This window comes from Diabrotica undecimpunctata, chromosome 8 (assembly GCF_040954645.1).
Source record: "Diabrotica undecimpunctata isolate CICGRU chromosome 8, icDiaUnde3, whole genome shotgun sequence".
NCBI lineage: Eukaryota > Metazoa > Arthropoda > Insecta > Coleoptera > Chrysomelidae > Diabrotica > Diabrotica undecimpunctata.
Window position 1 is genome coordinate 52,852,276 of NC_092810.1, and position 18,560 is coordinate 52,870,835.

Below are 18,560 nucleotides of genomic sequence, written 5' to 3' on the forward strand. Positions count from 1 at the left end.
CTCGGCAAAATTCAGCTTTTTCGTATGATTGTTAGGGGTCAAATCACTGATGACTGGACTAAATTGTTAAGGAACGTTAGTTATCGCTGATCTAATTGTGATTAGATCACGCTGACTGTGATTAAATAATCGGTAGTGAAATCACGTCCCATTTTCTAATTCATACAAGGAAAAGTCAATAGAATTAATGAAATTACAGCGTTTTGGGGAAAACAACATTGAAAGAGAAAAATTAAAAGTAAAATTTACGTTAAAGCCAAATATTTACGTGAAAAAAAAATAGTTAAATGCAATAAGCCCATAAATATTATTTTCTAAAACTGAGTACCTGAGTAGTAAGCACAGCTTAAGAATATTCTCTACTAAAACTATAATCACGTAAGTAATCATACTAAAGATATAACAGCCATAGTCTAATGGCATAACAAAAGTAAACCAAAAATATACAATTAAGAACAAGAATGTAGAGAAATGAAAATATTGATTTTGTTTCAAATGACTTAATGTTCATGCATTGTTAGAACAACTAATTGTATAACTTCGATATATATTCTCCTCCAAAATGTATCCAACTCTTGGCGGATAGCTTAGCTTCCCTTTAACTTTATATATCTGATATTGAATCCCCAATACACTTTGTCAACTTTGTTGTTAAAATTCACACATCTTATAAATAAACATATATTTTAGTACTAACCTAAAATTGTACATTTGTTTACAGTGTTGAACAGTTACTGCTTGAAATCTATGTTGTGAATCTATCTGCCTATTCTCGTCACTTGCAAGATAGTCTTGCAAGGATTGGTTGAGCACTGGAACCTAAAACCCGAATGTTATATGATATGTAACAAAGCACAGGATAATTAATTTACTATGTACACTCAATACAAAACAGTTCTCTTTTTTTTCTTTCAGTAATGTGCGCAGATTTAGAGGTTGATAGCCTCTATGGCTATTTGCTAATATATTTCTCGATGATCTGCGGCATGTAATGCAATTTACCTGCTAATATGTTAGTCCAATCTATTGAAGAATATTTCTACAGTCTCGAGTATCTGGTACCTCTTATTATAAACCAATATTAAAATTTTTTTTTTTCAGTTTCGATAAAAATTACCTACCGAATGGTGTAACAGTAAGAACTCGTTAATGGCAAGGGATATCATGACGGAATGGCTAAATACATTTGATAGATGATTAGAGAGACAAAAGGAAAACTTCTTTTATTCCTTAACTATTTACTACTTTAAAAAGAAAATAGCTTAATGAAACAACTTGCGTTTATACATTACAAAATCCAAGTGGCGAAATTTGGGGACACAGAATATATATGGAAAGCATCAGATGCCAAAGTTGCACGGAAATGCCAAAGTTTCAAAGTAAAAACGTTTCACGTCACGATTTATACAAAGTGACGTCACTTGTATTTAAAATTTCCAGAACATCCACCTTAGAATTGAAATTTCCCTAATAACGTTTTGTATGTTTCATCTGCCAATACCTGTGTATTCCTTGTGCTTGAAGTAGTAGATATTGGAATATGCTGAATAGTATCGACAACATGCTTTTTATTTTCAAATAATAAATTTCCTGCTTCCAGAAAACACCCTTTAACCATAGCCGGGTCACTAAATGGCTTCATATGTTTGGCAAGCATTCAGGAAATCCATAAAGAAGCCTCAGAACATTTTTCTTGATCGGTCATTGATCGCTTAATAATTTTCGTAGATGTAGCGTAATTTGAAAGTAAACTCTCAAGTTTACTTTTACGAACTGAAAGTTCCAATTCTGTATTTTTCGTCAAATATTTTATGTTTTGTTTCGTAATGCTGTTTGACATTCGAACTTTTAATTATTGTCACAATCTGATGGCAAATCAAACAAACAGGTACTTCTCCAGCTCGGTTTGGCAAAGTGAAACAATATAAATCTGTCCGTTCAGGTTTTCTGATTCAATTTTTATTTTCTTCTTATTCATATTGATATGAATGTAAAATATAAACGCTTGAACTATATAGAAAACAACACTTAAAAGTATTAACTAGAAATACGATAAAAAGAATAAAAACGTAAATACACTTAGAATGAAGACTGATCGAAGACTGCGATGCCACAAGCAAAACTGAGACTAGGGATGAGCGATATTCATCGATGATTTATAAACATCGTACTTCTTGGCTCGATGGTCGATGTTTTGACATCGATATTTGAATATTCGATAACATCGATACACTAAATCGATAAAAATATCCAGCATCAACCCCAGTAATCTTTAGTTTTTTTAAATACAATAGAATTAATATAAAATTCCACAGAATGGTTACTATGTCAGAAATATGCAAATTAAAATAAGGTTATTATGAAATACAAAAGAAATTCAAAATTTGAAATACAAAAGAAATTCATTTTATTATGGTTCTATTACCTGAGAGTTTGGAAAAAATATTTTAGTTTTATTATAGACTGGTTATTAGATACGTCATAAATATGCAAATTGTAGTTCGCTAAAATATTATTTTGAGGTAGGTACTTCCTGAAATTTTTGAAAACCGTTTAGTCGAAACATATTGTTTAGATTACGAGTATTTCTATATAGTATTAGTATACTGTGCATCTTGAAAATGTAAAGAAATTTATATATTTAGATTTGATTGTAAGTTTACACTATAATTTTATTACTATATTTTGAATTTAATGGCGGTCCGCAAAAAACAAGCTCACGAATGACGTGCAATCTTTTTTATATGAAAAATTCTATATCTAGCTATTGTCCTGATAAAATAGTAGTTAAACAAGGAAGTAATTGCAACACATTCTATCATAGAGAAAATATTCAGTGAGTTATTGTATGATAATGTATTCATTTTATATTAAAAACTGAGTATCCATGATTTCATATATCTTACCACTATAGCAGACTTAAAATGTGTACCCGTCATATCTCTTCGTCTCCAGTATTTATTTTCGAAGTTAGTCATCACATAACCTACAGTTTCTTTATAAAATCCAATATTAAACATCTTCAATTCTCCTCCATGTTCCGATGCAGGGTTGTAGACGTCGTATATTGTATAGGCTTCGTCGGTTTCATTAAAGCTGTCCAAAGTTACCAAATGCATATCAGAATTGATATTTAACTTTAGTAGACTTAGATCATCAGTAACATTTTCAGAAGTACTTGTTACTAGCCAGTGATAAGTTTCGTAAAAGTATTTTTTATCAGTATCCTAAAAATAGAGTTAGCATCAAAATTTTTAGTCATCTTAAGGTATTTTATTTATTAGATATTAATTTAAAATAGATAAGATAATAAACTACACTGAAGAGTATATGTCTTCTTTTCTCATAAGCTTTTGCTCTCTCAGGCGTCGGATAGTCTATATTAAAAAGAAAAAAGAAGAGCTCAAAATCAAGTGTAAAAAAATGTAATGGCTCTTAAGAAGACAATCAAACTGTCGATCTACAATAAAATACTTTTGTATAAACAGATAAAACCATTATGGACATACGGCATCATGCTGTGGGGTTGCACCAGTACTGATGACTAATTGGCTAATTTAGATATCGTAAAGCGTTTTCAAAATAAAGTGCTAAGAAGCATTTTTATTGGAAAAAACAATACATTTCAACATCTATTCAAGAAATGTGATTTTTATTAAACTACATTATAAACAAGAGACACTTTTTTTAACCTGAATTGAGATTTTTGCCTAAATTAATATTGCTACTTCACTTACTTAGGGTAAGTGTGTATAAGAGCACGCATATATATAAGAGTACGCACCTATTATTTTTAATATATATCGCCATCTATTAAAGTAATTTTTACTTGAAGGCATTCTAAATACATTTCTACTGCACGGTCATAAACAGAAATCTGCATTATCGTCTTAGTTTTGTCAATATGGTCGCTGCAAATAGTTGTCGTTCAGATTTATAATTTTGTGTGTTCACAATTTAGTCAATTGAGAGGTAAGCAAACCATCAGTTTTGTATAAAATAATTTTATAGTCGGTTCGCTATATTTACGCGGGTGTCGGATTAAAAATTCTATTGTAAGTACCCAGTTTTAATTACCTGCTCTTTGGGGAAATATCAACTGGTCAAATGAAATGAAAAATAATCCATAACTTTTTTTAATTAAATAATAATGGAAAATCTTTTTTGACAGTATAATAAGGAGAATTACTTCATTAATGGAGTCTAATGTGGCTAATATAAACCTAATAATAATTTTGTATTACACTTCACACAGAAAATATGGTCTATGTATATTTGTTCCATGGAGAGAATTTCTAATGAAAAATAAAAAAATTTAACTTGCCAACAAAAATGAAAATCAGTCATTATCATCAAAAATATCATAATCGTCATCATCATCACTGTCATCACCATTAATTGTTATTATGATTGGACTTATTTCGTTTATTTTATTTTCACGAGTCCACCAATCTTGTATTAGTTTCTCGCACTTGAATATACAGTTGCACCACACTTCTGGAGTTACAATTGAAAGTACCTTTCGCCAAGTTTCCCGAACTGCGTCGTCGCTATAACCGTTAGGCCCAATATGGTTGTCATAATATTGTTTTGCTATTCCCATATATATTCGATGGGATTAAACTGGCAATGATACGGTGGCAGACGTAAAACTTGATGACCGTAACTTTCAATAATCTGATCCACAACAAAGGTTTTTGGTTTTGCGTGGATATTTGCCAAGCGTAATAATTCTGATTTTAAAATATGTTGTGTAAATGGTATATGTTCCTTTGTCAACCATTCTTTAATTTTATTAACAGTCCAAGAATTCGTTGGACTTTTGTTTAATACTTCAGAATGGTAAGGTGCATTGTCTAACATAATTACGCTGGGCTCACTTAAACCTGGGAGAAGTTTTTCATGTAACCATTTTACAAACATTTCTGTGTTCATATTATCGTGATAGTCACTTGATTTTGATTTAGATGAAAATATTAAATCAGCACCTTCTATAAAACCCGATTTCCCTCCTGCATGTAAAATTATGTGTCGCTTCCTTTCTCCGTCAGTATGTTTGATAAACTTTACGTTATCATCTTGCCATATTCTCTTGGTTGCACCCCTAGAAAATATCCATGTTTCGTCTAAATATATAAAATAGAAAGTTAATTCTTTTATGCACAACAGAATTTCTTTCACAAAGGGCTTTTCTGTTATCCTCCTTTTGAAATTTGAAACCCAAATTATGTATCACTTGCCATAGACTTGTTCTGCCAATTTCGTCAAATTTTCTATCTTTTAATTCCGAGAGAATTGTATTTAAGGTCACATGTTCCTTGTTGGCTCGCATTCGATAAATGGTATCACGAATTTCAAATTTTTTTCCATCTGGAATATCTTTCATTTTCAATGATAGGCGAGTTTTTCTGTGATCTTCTTTCGGCCGTTCATTATTGCGATTTTGTAATACTCCTCTTAATTTGGTTTCACTAATTCCTAGAGCATCACATACGCGTTGTTGAACAGACATTACCGATTTTAAAGGACCGCCATTTTCTTTTTCATCCGTACAATACTTATGTACACTACAACTTAGACTATCTACATCTAACACACGTCTAGGTATTTTTAAATATTTCCACCAAACATACAATGTCAACACTGGCAAAGAATCAATTCAACTGCAATATTGTAACAAATTTATACCTACCCTAATGTTATTTTATTGTATTTTAAAATATGACCATTAATGCAGTTTTTACCTAATTTTCTGGGAAGTCGTTTACTGCAACTGGTTATCAATGAGTTATTAGCATAATTTTGTTAATCCGAAACCCGCGTAAATATAGCGAACCGACTATAGACTGCATTTATATGAAATAGTGCTTTTAAAAAAATGGGCCGTAAATCTATCTGTTTTCGTAATAAATCACAAAATACATATATGTATAAGAGTACGCAGTTACCGATGTATAAGATTACGCAATTTGAACTCTTATACACAGTTGGGTACTCTTAAGCAATTTTTTATTTGTTTTAAGTTTTCTTTTTATTTTCAGATTTTAAATTCATAATGAGTCGGTACAAGCGAAAAACCGATAGAAAGTTAATTTTTACTAAAGAAAACTTACGAGAAATACAGCAAAAATTAGAAGCAGGATGTAGTAAAAGAGGTGTAGCAAATGATATGGGAATAAATGAGGCCATATTAAGAAAAAAATAAAGTGTGGAAATGTACTTAAATCATTGGAACGATTTCAAAGCAATATTCCAAGCGACCTAGAAGCCGAATTAGCACAACAGATACGAAAATTAAATCAGATGTTTTATGGAATTACAAAAAACAATTTGCAAATAGCAGCGAATAAATTTGCTGAATCTAATAATTTTTATCACCGTTTTAATAGAAATCTACAAATGACTGGTGAGTCATGGGTAAGAGGATTTTGTCAGCGGAACAAAATTGCGCTTCGACAGCCAGAAAAATGTTCGATGGCTCAAATTATGGGTTTAAAAAAAAAATGAAGTAACAAGATTTTACGATAACCTTAAAAATCTTTATGAACTATACTCTTCAAGTTCAATATATAACATGGATAAATCGGGTTTATCAACCGTGCCTAATAAGTTACCCAAGATATTAGCGAGCAAGGGAAAGAAACTTGTAGGGAAGGTAGCTAGTGCATATGGTGGACAACTTATAACAGCTGTATGTTGCATGATCTCTATAGGTAACTATTTTCCTCCAGCACTCATATTCCCAAGAAAAAGAATGAAGGATGTTTTTATATGTAAAACTCTGAAATTAATTTCTGATTCTGGATATATCAACACGGATCTTTTTTGTAAGTGGTTAATCTATTTGTTAGCCAAACCCAGTACTGAAAACAAAGTTCTTTTATTTATCGACAATCACAGCTCTCATGGTGACCTACAAGCTATAAAATATTGTCGAGAGAATGACATTGATCTTATATCTCTACCGCCCTATTCAAGCCATAAACTAAAGCCACTGGATATTGTTTTTTTTTGTCCTTAAAAATAAACCTACAGTAGAGAATGTGACAAGTGGATGGTAAGTAATCCAGGTAAAGTAATTACACAATTTTAAGTTGCTGGATTATTTAGTACTGCTTATGGTTTTGTAGCAAATATTCAGAAGACCGAAAATTCTTTTAAAGCATCGGGAATATATCCGTTTAACCCTGATCAGTTTCATGACATGGATTTTGCCCCCTCCTATGTTACCGACGTACCTTTGGACAATCCAGTAAGCGCGGTAATAGATAATACTTCAAATGGAGTCCGTGTAGAAGACTAAAATATTGCACTTCAGCTTGCAATACCATCTGAAGGAATACCTCCTTCAAAGCAGCCTGAAAATAAAGATGATCTAATCTCTTTTCACGTTACACTGCCTCTCGATGTGGCTAATCTTGATATCGAATGCGAAGATGGTGTATTAATACCATCACAAGCTAGCACCAATAGCTTAAATATGTCAGTGTCAGCAGCAGAGATTTTACCATTACCCAAAATTAAAGAAAAGCTTAACCTACGCAAAACAAATTCTCAGAAGTCCGAAATACTTTCCAGTAGCCCATATACAAAAGTACTTGAGAATTTAGAAAAAACCAAAGAAGTAAAATAAAAAAAGAAGACGGAACGAATAAAAAGAAAATGAGTGCGTAATAGTTGTAGTAAATCATTGAGCAAAGTTCAAAAAGGGAATAAAGAAAATGATCCTGATGTAACGTGCCCAGGATGTAATGAATTATATTCAAATTCTGTTGAAGACTGGATCATGTGCTTTCAATGCAAGAATTGATGGCACGAATCTTGTACGACTTACGTAACAGGAGACTTCATGTGTTTTAACTGTGCGGAGTAGCAATGGATTTAAACATGAAATAAAAATGAGTTCTAAAACATACTTTTCATATTTCTTTTTTTATGTATTTGTCTTGCGTTTACTTTAGAAATAAATTTTGATTTTTGAAATATCTTAATATTTTTGTACACTTCAGTAATGTGCGTACTCTTAAACATATAGATGCGTACTCTTATGCAAATTTGTGTATAAGAGTACGCATTAGCAGCTTCGCAAACAAAATTAAATATTTCTTATTTGAATACAAACATGGTTTAAAACTATTCTAAAACATCTTTTTAAATGGTTGATTAACAATGTGAGGAATGATAACTAGTCCGTTTTCGTAAAAATAAAAAACTGTCGCACTTTTAATATTAAGTGCGTACCTACTCTTATACGCATTTATCCTACTATTTGTTGTGACATGCCAAACTCTCATGGTAATTGGAATTACCGAACTTTTCATTTTTTTTTAACATCTACCTTCTGTTTTACATTTACTTTTTTAAGCACATCGCTGATAGCCTTGCCCACCCGAAAAAGACGATTTTCTAACTTACTTGTACAATGAAATGTTTAGTTTTAGAACTATACCTAGAGAAATAAATGATTTTTTGCAGATGGAACATTTATTTCTGCTATACAACTGTGGCAGCCGCCCTTTTTCAGTACCCACTACGTATAATTCAATAATAACAGCCAAAACATTTCTAGAATAACTTCGTGCTCTGTCATCATCTGGCACTCTTAATTTTACCGTATCATCGATATTACCAAGAAAAGTTCAAGTTTGATGTTTTAAGCATTTTCTTTGCCTGCTTTTCGTGACATTCCTTTTCACGTTTCCGTTTAATTGCAACAGAATCTTGCCTCTCTGAAATTTGATAACAAGACAGTTCTTCTAGAATCGCATTAGATTTGGTGATGATTGCTCTGGTTGTTCTAATTATTCTTTTAGTAGAAACTTATTTGGTTTATTCATTTCTACTTCTTCACAAATATTCTTCAGTCGAAATATTTTTTAGAGCATCTTCTGACAGTGATACATTTTTCAAACCAATTTTGGCAGGAACCCCAAACATAGCTTCATACGGACTACAATTGATACTAGAATGGTAAGCTCGATTTTTGGCGAATTGTACAAATATAATACCCTCTGACCACTTGTTTGTTTGGTTGTTTTCCATCCAGGAACTCAGCATATTTTGGATGTCTTAATTCTTACGTTCAACAGATCCTTGTGACTGTGGCTTACCGTCTGCTATCTTCAAATCTTTCCACATGAAGACTATTAATGAAAAAATTACAGTAAATCGGGTGGCAGGAAGACTATTTTAATTTTTTGTAATGAAACTTAAGAATGTGACGTGGCATTATTAACCTTTAACTACGGGCTACGGTGTACACAGTACACCATACGTGTTAAGTTGGTTGCCGTTTCTTAAAACTATTTTCTGCGTTTACGGCGCTCGAAGTAACCTATGACCTATCAGTATAGTATCAACCATTGTCTGTTACAGTCGATACGTGATTTTTGATCGAATAGTTGAATTGAGATAAAAAATATCAAAGTGAGTTCCCGAATGGTGCCTTCAGTACACCACGCACATAGTTATGTAAGTAAATTTAACGAATGTTAAACTTTAAATTACCTGCAAACGAGTTATTTTCTGTGTAGTAAATGTTATATTGTACTTTTTATACAAAAATGTGAAATGGAAACTTAGGAGAAATATTTTTTATAGGGAGTGCGTTTTAGAAACCTTAAAAGTCTCACACAAGATGAGCTTAGAGCTATGGCTGAAGCATTGTTCAAAGAAGAACCTGAGGAAGAAGTTAGGGGAGAAGAGGATGCTAGTTCGTCAGAAGAGGGGGAACAAATTACGGAAGACAATGATTATAACACTGAGTCGGAGATAGAACTAAATGATAAAGAGTCTTCTGATTTAGATAACGAGAGCGATAATGAGAGTTTAGAAAGCGATGAAGATGAGTATTTTAGAGCGAAAGATAAACAAACAAAGTGGTATAAATATTCAGTGGTGAGCAAATGTAGAAAAAATTCCAGCAAAAGTATTGTAAAAATACTTCCTGGGCCAAAGCTGAGTGCTAGAGATATTACCAATGAGATAAGTGCTTTCGAAAAAATTTTTAGTGACGACATTATTGAAAATATAGTTGAGTGTTGCAAAAGACAGAGAAGCTTTTAAAAATGTGGTCGCCAACCTCCGTTAATGGGGATGGCATAGGAAGAAGAAGATAGTTGAGTGTACAAACTTGAAAACTGCAAATATGCGAATAAAGTATAACCGGCCGAGACGGGCTAAAGACACAATAAAAACAGAAATTATGGCATTTATCGGACTACTACTTCTTGCAGGAACTAAAAAGCAAAACCATACACATTTTCTTGAATTGTGGACTAAAGACGGAACCGGCTCAGAAATATTTAGAGCCTGCATGAGTGCTGATAGATTTTTATTTTTGATTGCTGCTCTAAAATTTAATGACAAAAATAGTAAGTAGAGGGATACGCAAGGAAACTGATAAGCTTGCTGCTATTCGAGTTACACTGGATCGTTTTGTGGAGAACTGCAACAATAACTACTGTTTAGGAGAAGAAGTAACAATTGACGAAATGTTAATACCTTTCAGAGGTAGGTTTATTCAATATATCCCGTCCAAGCCTGCAAAGTATGGGTTAAAAGTATTTATATTGTGTGATGCCCAGACATTTTATGTTACAAATTTAGAGGTGTATTGTGGTAATCAGCCACAAGGACCTTACAACAAATCAAATAAACCTGCTGATATTGTACATCGTTTACTTCAAGACTGGGAAGGGAAAAACCGGAACTTGACATGTGATAATTGGTACACAAGTTACTCATTGGCCAATGATCTTTTGAAAGATAAAGTAACAATGGTTGGCACACTAAAGAAAAATAAACGGGAGCTGCCGTTGGAGTTCCTACAACATAAAGAAAGAGAAGTTGGATCGTCCCTTTTCGGATTTCAAAAAGAGGTAACTATAGTGTCATATGTCCCTGCAAAAAATAAAGCTGTGCCTTTGATATCAACCATGCATAATGATTCTGCAGTAGATCCGGAGAAAAAAAAGCCAAATATAATTTTAGATTATAATTCTCACAAAGGAGGTGTCGACACAGTAGATAAAATGTGCGGTATATACTCGGTATCAAGGAGAACGCAAAGGTGGCCGATGGTTATATTTTTTTAGCTCCTAAACATCGCAGGAATTAACAGCCAAATCCTGTATAATGCTGCAAATATAAACAATCCTCAAAAATATAGAAGGATATTTTTAAAGGAATTATCTTTATCTTTGTTGAGACCACACCTTTCAGAACGAGCTAAAGCTACTGTAGTGGAACAAGAAGAAGAAGAACCACCAGCAAAAATACGGGGAAGGTGCTATTGCTGCGGAAGGCGTAAAAATAGAGTGACAACCATTTTGTGTCAGACATGCAGGAGAATGGTTTGCAAAGAACATTCCACCATTATTTGTCCTGAGTGTATTAACTCAAATAACCAGGAAGAAGACGAAAGTGAATAAAGACGCGTATGTGTTTATTTTTCTACCTAGTTAAAAATTTAAAAATTTTTGCATATTTTTTTAGGTTGGTGTTTCAATATGTAATAAATAACTGTTTTCGTTTTTTCTCACTGGTTTACCATTTTGAATTATTTTTTAGTTTTATTTTTTATTATATAATAACTAATTATTGATTAAACACAAGTTGTGCAATTTAATATAGTTCTAATTAAAGAAATTTTGTTTCTGTAGCTATTTGTAACTGGTGTATAGAGTACACCGCGCCCGTATTTGAGATTCATGGTTGGGCGCCCGTAGTTAAAAGTTAAGGAAGAGTAGCACTTTTCTATTTTGTTTTTAATTTTATTGTTAAATTTATGCAAACATCTGGTCATAATTTCTATTCTCATTCGAGTCTTTTTATTAGAAACCCATTGTAAGGATAATTTGTCAACTACCCTTAAAACAGCAGGGATTTTTACTTTTTAAAATTACTAATGGATCTTTTTTTTCTAACCTCTCATATTTACACCTAGCAAAATAGTCAAACGTTGTTTTGCTGCCTTCTTCTCTGTACATTTTTTATTTTCAATACAAATGTCTTGTTAGGCATGGCTCGGTGATAAAGCTCTGTTCACCATCATATACATTTCGTAGAGAATCACTCCTTAGTATTAATGGTGGTAACTTCGTTTTCCAGTCCTCCATGTCGCCAAATAAACCTCTGCGGACTCATCACAAATGGATTAAAATATTATATTATGACGCTTGCAGAAACTTTCGAACCATCCATTTGATGCTGCAAAATATTCCATCTTGCTTGCTGCCTCGAGTTCTTTTTCTTTTAATAGTAGCCTAAATATTGGAATTGCTTTATTTCTGAGTTTACGAAATTAATTGTAGACGACTGGATCCACTGCCAATCCATCTTACATCAGAAACTTTTATATTTGCTCCAAGTTAACACCTTCCTCAACATTCTTTTTTAAATCACTTCTATTTTTTATAATATCGATAATTAGACTTCATTCTTTATCTACCATGTGCTTTTAGAACGTTGGTTACCATTATATATAGCTATCTTAATTTTATTCACTTTCACCGTAAACAGCATGCTTGTATCAATACCATACCAATCTCGCAAGTTCTTCAACCAAGAAGTCTTTCTTTGTCCTGGACTGCATTTGCCTGCTATTTTCCCTTGCCTATTTTGTAGCAATCTATATTTGGAATATGTCATTACATGTCGGCAGTACTACAGCATTTTTTTCTTGATGCTAACTTGGGCGAACTTAAACCATACTTTTCACTTTGGCAATTATATTTATTTTGTCTTTTAGCGACAAATGTTTTCTTTTTTGCAATTTATAGCAACGTAAGAACCTTGTGAACACGAAAAAATGGAAAACTAACTTATATGTATGTATCAGAAAGACCGAGCCTAATTATGCAGGTTATTTCATCCCTTTTTAGATAGATACCAATTTAAATACGTAATCTAGCATTGGGTATTTTCGATATTTTGGCCAATATTAACAGGTATGTTAGCAGGTTAATTTCTATGAAATGGGCTTTAAAAATTTAAGATTATTTGACCGCGTCCGTATTATAAAGGTAGCCGTAAATATTAGCTCATAAAGAAGGGAATGTGCATGTAATCGGTTTGTGAAATTTTGAAACTGGTCGTTAGTACAGGTGGTCGCTGACACAGGTTTTAATATATATATATATATATATATATATATATATATATATATATATTTTATTTATAGATTAAGAATTAATTTTACCTGGTTTATAATTGCAGTCCAATTTTCACAATCACCATCCAGTACAATTCCCAAGTGTGACTGAGATATTCTCATTAGTTTTTCAAATTTATCATCTATGTGTTTTATATCTATTACAAAGAACATTAAATAGTGGCTCATTAAACATTTTGATAACTTGATAGATTCTAAAAGTGAAGATGGTTAATACTTTGATTAAAAAATATATTTACAGTGAACATTAAGAAACATTATTGGCATGTGCCATTATATGTCATCAAACATGACGTAAATGGTAATAATTACCATAAAAAGTTAAAATAATAAGGACAGAAAATTATGTAAAGCTATAGAAACGAAGGTTAAGATTTGATTTCCCTATATTTTTATTTACTCGTATTTTGAGTATTAGAAGCCAGTTCATGAAAGGTTCTTACTTGGATGAATGAATATTTTGTTTAGGTTCCCCATGTCGGTCCATTCAGCGTCTGCTTGCTTTGTATTTGTAGAAGGCACAGAACCCAGATACTCCTACTATCCGTTAAAACATACGCTTTACAAATTTCTGTATTATTCGAATTTCACTATTATTTACTAGCTGCCACTACGTAGCCTACTTTTTAAATATATGTCAGCAGTTGTTTGCATTTATCTGCAGTCCACGGTTAGCTAAGTGTGGTCGAAAGTTTGCAATAAATATTAGCGCACGTTTAATCAAGCCATTTAGAGCGATGCTGGAAATATTTATGTTCCACTATGCATAAACAATTTACCCATATAAATTACCATCATTTTTGTAATCATTTCGTCAAATAAGGACGATAACAAAATAAATATATGTAGACAGTTGCGTTTGGATTTAAATTGAGTCTCTTACCATTTTCTAACACGTGTTTCTGGGTCTACTCGTCATCAGAGAGACTTGTAAGAAGACACAAACCAAATAAAAATGTATCGACTAGTATGGCAATTATAGGAAAAATAATTACCAGTATAATTATCATTATTTATTCTGTTTTCTGGGAAAACTAATGCCCAAAAACCACAGTCTTTTATAACATACGCTAGGGTAACATGCGACTCAGTCATAACATTTTGTAACTTTTTAGTTATCGGACGAAACCATTGACTCTCAATGAATTATTAGATGATATTAAACACCTGTATGATCCGTCTTTATTACCTGGTGGTAATATTTGACCATGGAAAACCACATTGACTTAAATAACCTTCCAGGTAGTCAATCATGTGTACAAGCTGTTTTTGATAATGCAACGTTGGACGATAAAGGGCAGAATAAAATTATTATTTCGGATTCAGAAGATTTTGCAATTAAAGATTCTGATAGTAAAGTTATGTAACCTCCCGTTGTCTATGCACGTGTCTCGCTTTGTTGTTAGTCCACCACAACCTAAGCCGAAGAAAAAAAAGTGTTACTAGAAAAAACAAAATATTAATCTTATTTGCCAATAAATGGCAGTTTGATAACCTAGGTATACTGTTCCCCTTATTCTGTGATAATTTTTTCACCGCATTTTCACGAGCTAACAGCAAGAAATTTAAAATGCATAAAAACAATAATTAAACAAAAAGATAATCGAGTTCTGGGTTTTCCTCTGAAAATTTCCAAGCTTTTCAAAAAAGATCAGAGTGGTGTATTTGAATACTCACTTGTAGAAGACGAAAATATTATAATATGTAAATTTAATGATATTATTGTCATTAGTCATTACTATTGCATCATATGCAACTTTCCTAGTGCCAACCCTACAGGTGAAAAGGTATTAGCAGAAAGAAACGTATATTCATCCCACAGAAAATGGTACTTTAGTTTATTATCGCATTGCCTGGATATGGCAGTGCACAATGCCTGGCAATTGCATAAAAGTAATGATGAGAAAATTGATCATCTAGCTTTCAGAAGATGCATAGCGTCAGGATTACTGGAAATGTATAAGAAAACTAATGAACGCGGACCATCAAAAAAAAAGACAACATACGCGTTTTGAGAGTTATGGTACGATAGATTAGACCATATCGTCATTTATCAAGAAAAACAAACAAGGTGAGGTGTATGTGATTAGCAGGAAGTGCCAGCGTTCAGATGTACTTCACCCTAGATTATCTTTTTTAGTTATCATAATAAATAATAACCATAATTTTTATATTTAGTTTCATTTATTTTATAATAAAAGCATTGGCATTTGGGTTGCTTGGATTCCTACTATTGGTTATATCATACACCTGATAACTTGTATATAATAAAGTAGAAAGCCATTGATAGCAGAATTTATTAAAAATTTTAAGGATAAAAGTTTTAGGAGTATCTAGGTTAAGGCAAGAATTATGAATTTTGGTTTCCAACAAATAGAAATTTTTGGATTTTTAACATTTGTTTTATTAAAACGGCCTTTCTCCTTCTTCCTTCCTTTTCCTTCTTCTTCTTCTTATTTCTTACTTCTAACGAGATTGCAGCATCTACTTGTTTTTGTCCCTTTCGGCTAAACATTGTTAAAGCTCTTGATACCGTTATTCTGCCAGTGTCGTCAACGTTATATATTCAACCTGCATAAAATTCAAATTTATCTTATATTGAAGCAATGTTCGAATAAAATATCTTGTCCTCGATTTTATTAAATTATTCGATTAACACCCTTCTGATTTTATCAGACATTAGAAGATTGCCGCTTACCTTGTTACACTTTACACGGTTCTTTATTATAGGAATCTATGTATATTATCATTAACGTCTCAATATCAATTGAAATTTGTAAGTACATGCAGCAAACTGTTTGCTCAGGAGCAGATACGCTTTGGACATTTTGACTTGTTACATGACAATAGCTAAAGCAGTTACATTTGAGTCGACTCTGGGTATAATTACCCGCTGCGTAAAATTCCCCGCCTTTCCATAACTTTCGCTGAATTTAGAAAGTGATAAGTCAAAATCACTAAGCTATCACCAAAGCAGCAATTGATATAAATCAGAAAAATATGTACAACCTGTAACAACTAGAAAATTATGAGAATTATATATATATATATATATATATATATATATATATATATATATATATATATATATATATATTGTTATGATGTGTTTTTTGTTTGAATGATGAGCAATGAGTATTTTTAATAATATAGGGTTTTTATCGCGGTTCTCAAAGAATTAGCTTGTAAGTACTTTTTTAAATTATCTTTATTATAACTATTATGAAACACACATATATATCTAACCTAGTCAATGTAAATTTAAAATAAACTATCTTTAAACTGATATTCTTATAAAACTAATTAAATTCTATAGACAATCTAAAATTTAAACAAACTATCTTCAAAATTGAAATTGTTATGACACTAACTAAATTATACTAACAAAATTTTGTACCTTTCTTTCACTGAATGCCTAAATGAACTGTTTTCCACTAAGTATATAGATTCTAATCACCACTGAATGTCTTCGTACTTCGGTTATCCTTGTTTTTTGTGAAATTACTTTTTCCAATTATCAGCTTCTACCAATTTAAGATATAGTTTTCTTCACCAGCATTTATACATCACCAACCAAACCAGCAAACAGCATTTATATTTATTCTTTTCAATATACCAATATCCAATTATTATAAGTTGATTTATACTAATCTCCAACCATAATATAATTTAATTTCTTCCAATATACTTTTTTTAATCTTCAATAATTATTTGTGTATAATTATAAATGTGCATTAAATTATATGCATAATTTTTAATCTTCATTTAACTCACTATATTAAACAATTTGACTATTTGTACCTGATTCACTGACTCCAACTAACTTTCATATTTCTTACTAAACTTTTCTGACTGACTTCTTGAAAATTCTGAACAATTTACTTCACTATTCACTAACTAAATGTGTCTAGGTACTAACTTTCATAATAAACTGGCCTGACTTCTGACTAAAAACTTCTAAAACTGCCATCTTGAATCCAAATCACGGGTATTTATATCCTTTTTTCTATTCCAGAACCATCTGGTAAGAGATCATGTTCCAATCGTTCTATTAACTTCTATATAGATGTTCTCGAAAAAATGTCTGTTCGATCCACCGCCATAATCATTATATCGAGAATGTTCGACTGTAAACAATGGTCATCTCCGCTGATCCAGAGAATTCCATTCTTTTCTATTAATAATTTTGTTTACATTTAGGCTTTTCAGATCAGAATAAACATTCAAATTAGTAACTAACACTCTAATTTAATAAAATACACATTTCAAACAATATAACCCCACTTATATTCGTAAAATTCTTAAAATGACACTTAGGAATGGAGGGTATAGTGTGTTGCCTAGTCACATGGCTCACTTAAAAATATCTACAAAATCATAACTACTAAAATACAACTTTTTACAATTATTATATGCTAATTTCTTAAAATGCCCTCACATAAATATTTTTTATAAAATTCTCTAGTATATAACTTATTTAAAACAACCAAATATCTAATATTATGTAGTATATAACTTATAAATTATTTTCTATAAACCCTAATCGTATCAATATATATAAATATTATGATCTACCTACAATTTGATCGCGTTCGCGTCAATAAATGCCACGGTGGTTAAATGAACTGGGGTAGTCTTTAAAGGTTAATGCCATATTTATGCATTACGTGATGATGATATGATAATAAAGTCATTCCTACACAGCAGTTTTAAAATATATTAGTAAAAGTCACGAAAGGATAGGCACAGAAGCCAATATTTTTTAAATTAATAACAAATCGTAATTGGTCAAAAAAAAACAGTTCAATCTTTTTAGTAATAATTAAGGTTTTAAGCTTCTGTACTGGTTTGTATTTAATATCTAGATTTTTAGATCAATCGCGCATCTTATAAATATACGGAAAGTACTGATAATAGTTGATTATTTGTTTAACATTAACACAATATTTCTATGTTTGTTCAAATGAACACGAAAATCTCAAATACTTTTGGTTTAGATATAGTGAGTTATATTGAAATATTATTAAAACAGTCTAAGTAAATAATTCTTCAGATCTCGAAGCTATCCTAAAAAAGACCTTTCTTGCAGTTTCCGTCTATCAGGTTAATCAGCAAACATTGTTCTTCATCTATCCTTTGACCAAGATTTCCTGAGAATTAATTAACACAGCGTCACTTAGTCGCCTAAATTTGGCTTAGGATTAATAATTAATGGGTTGAGTCAAAGACTGACGGTGTGGTTTAACAGGTTAAGTGCCACCATCTTGAAAATTTTAATGTTTTCATTGGCCGATCACTTCTTTTTTTTTTAAATATTTCTATTAGACACTTCGTCTCAGGACCAGCAACTTTATGTGGAGTCGTACGTTGCCATGTTATCATATCC

The 18,560-nt window shown here is 31.6% G+C and overlaps 1 protein-coding gene across 1 annotated transcript in view; it reads right to left on the reverse strand.

The window, feature by feature from the left end:
* The window catches only part of Ir64a (Ionotropic receptor 64a), a 29,316-nt gene extending 26,095 nt beyond the window's left edge, over positions 1 to 3,221 (reverse strand). Inside the window, exons 1-2 of the mRNA XM_072540255.1 lie at positions 2,907 to 3,221; positions 698 to 819 (exon numbers count right to left, since the gene is read on the reverse strand). Coding sequence (XP_072396356.1) covers positions 698 to 819; positions 2,907 to 3,119 — 335 coding nt within the window. The 5' untranslated portion in view covers positions 3,120 to 3,221. The remainder of the gene's footprint in view (positions 1 to 697; positions 820 to 2,906) is intronic.
* Positions 3,222 to 18,560: the final 15,339 nt, after the last annotated feature.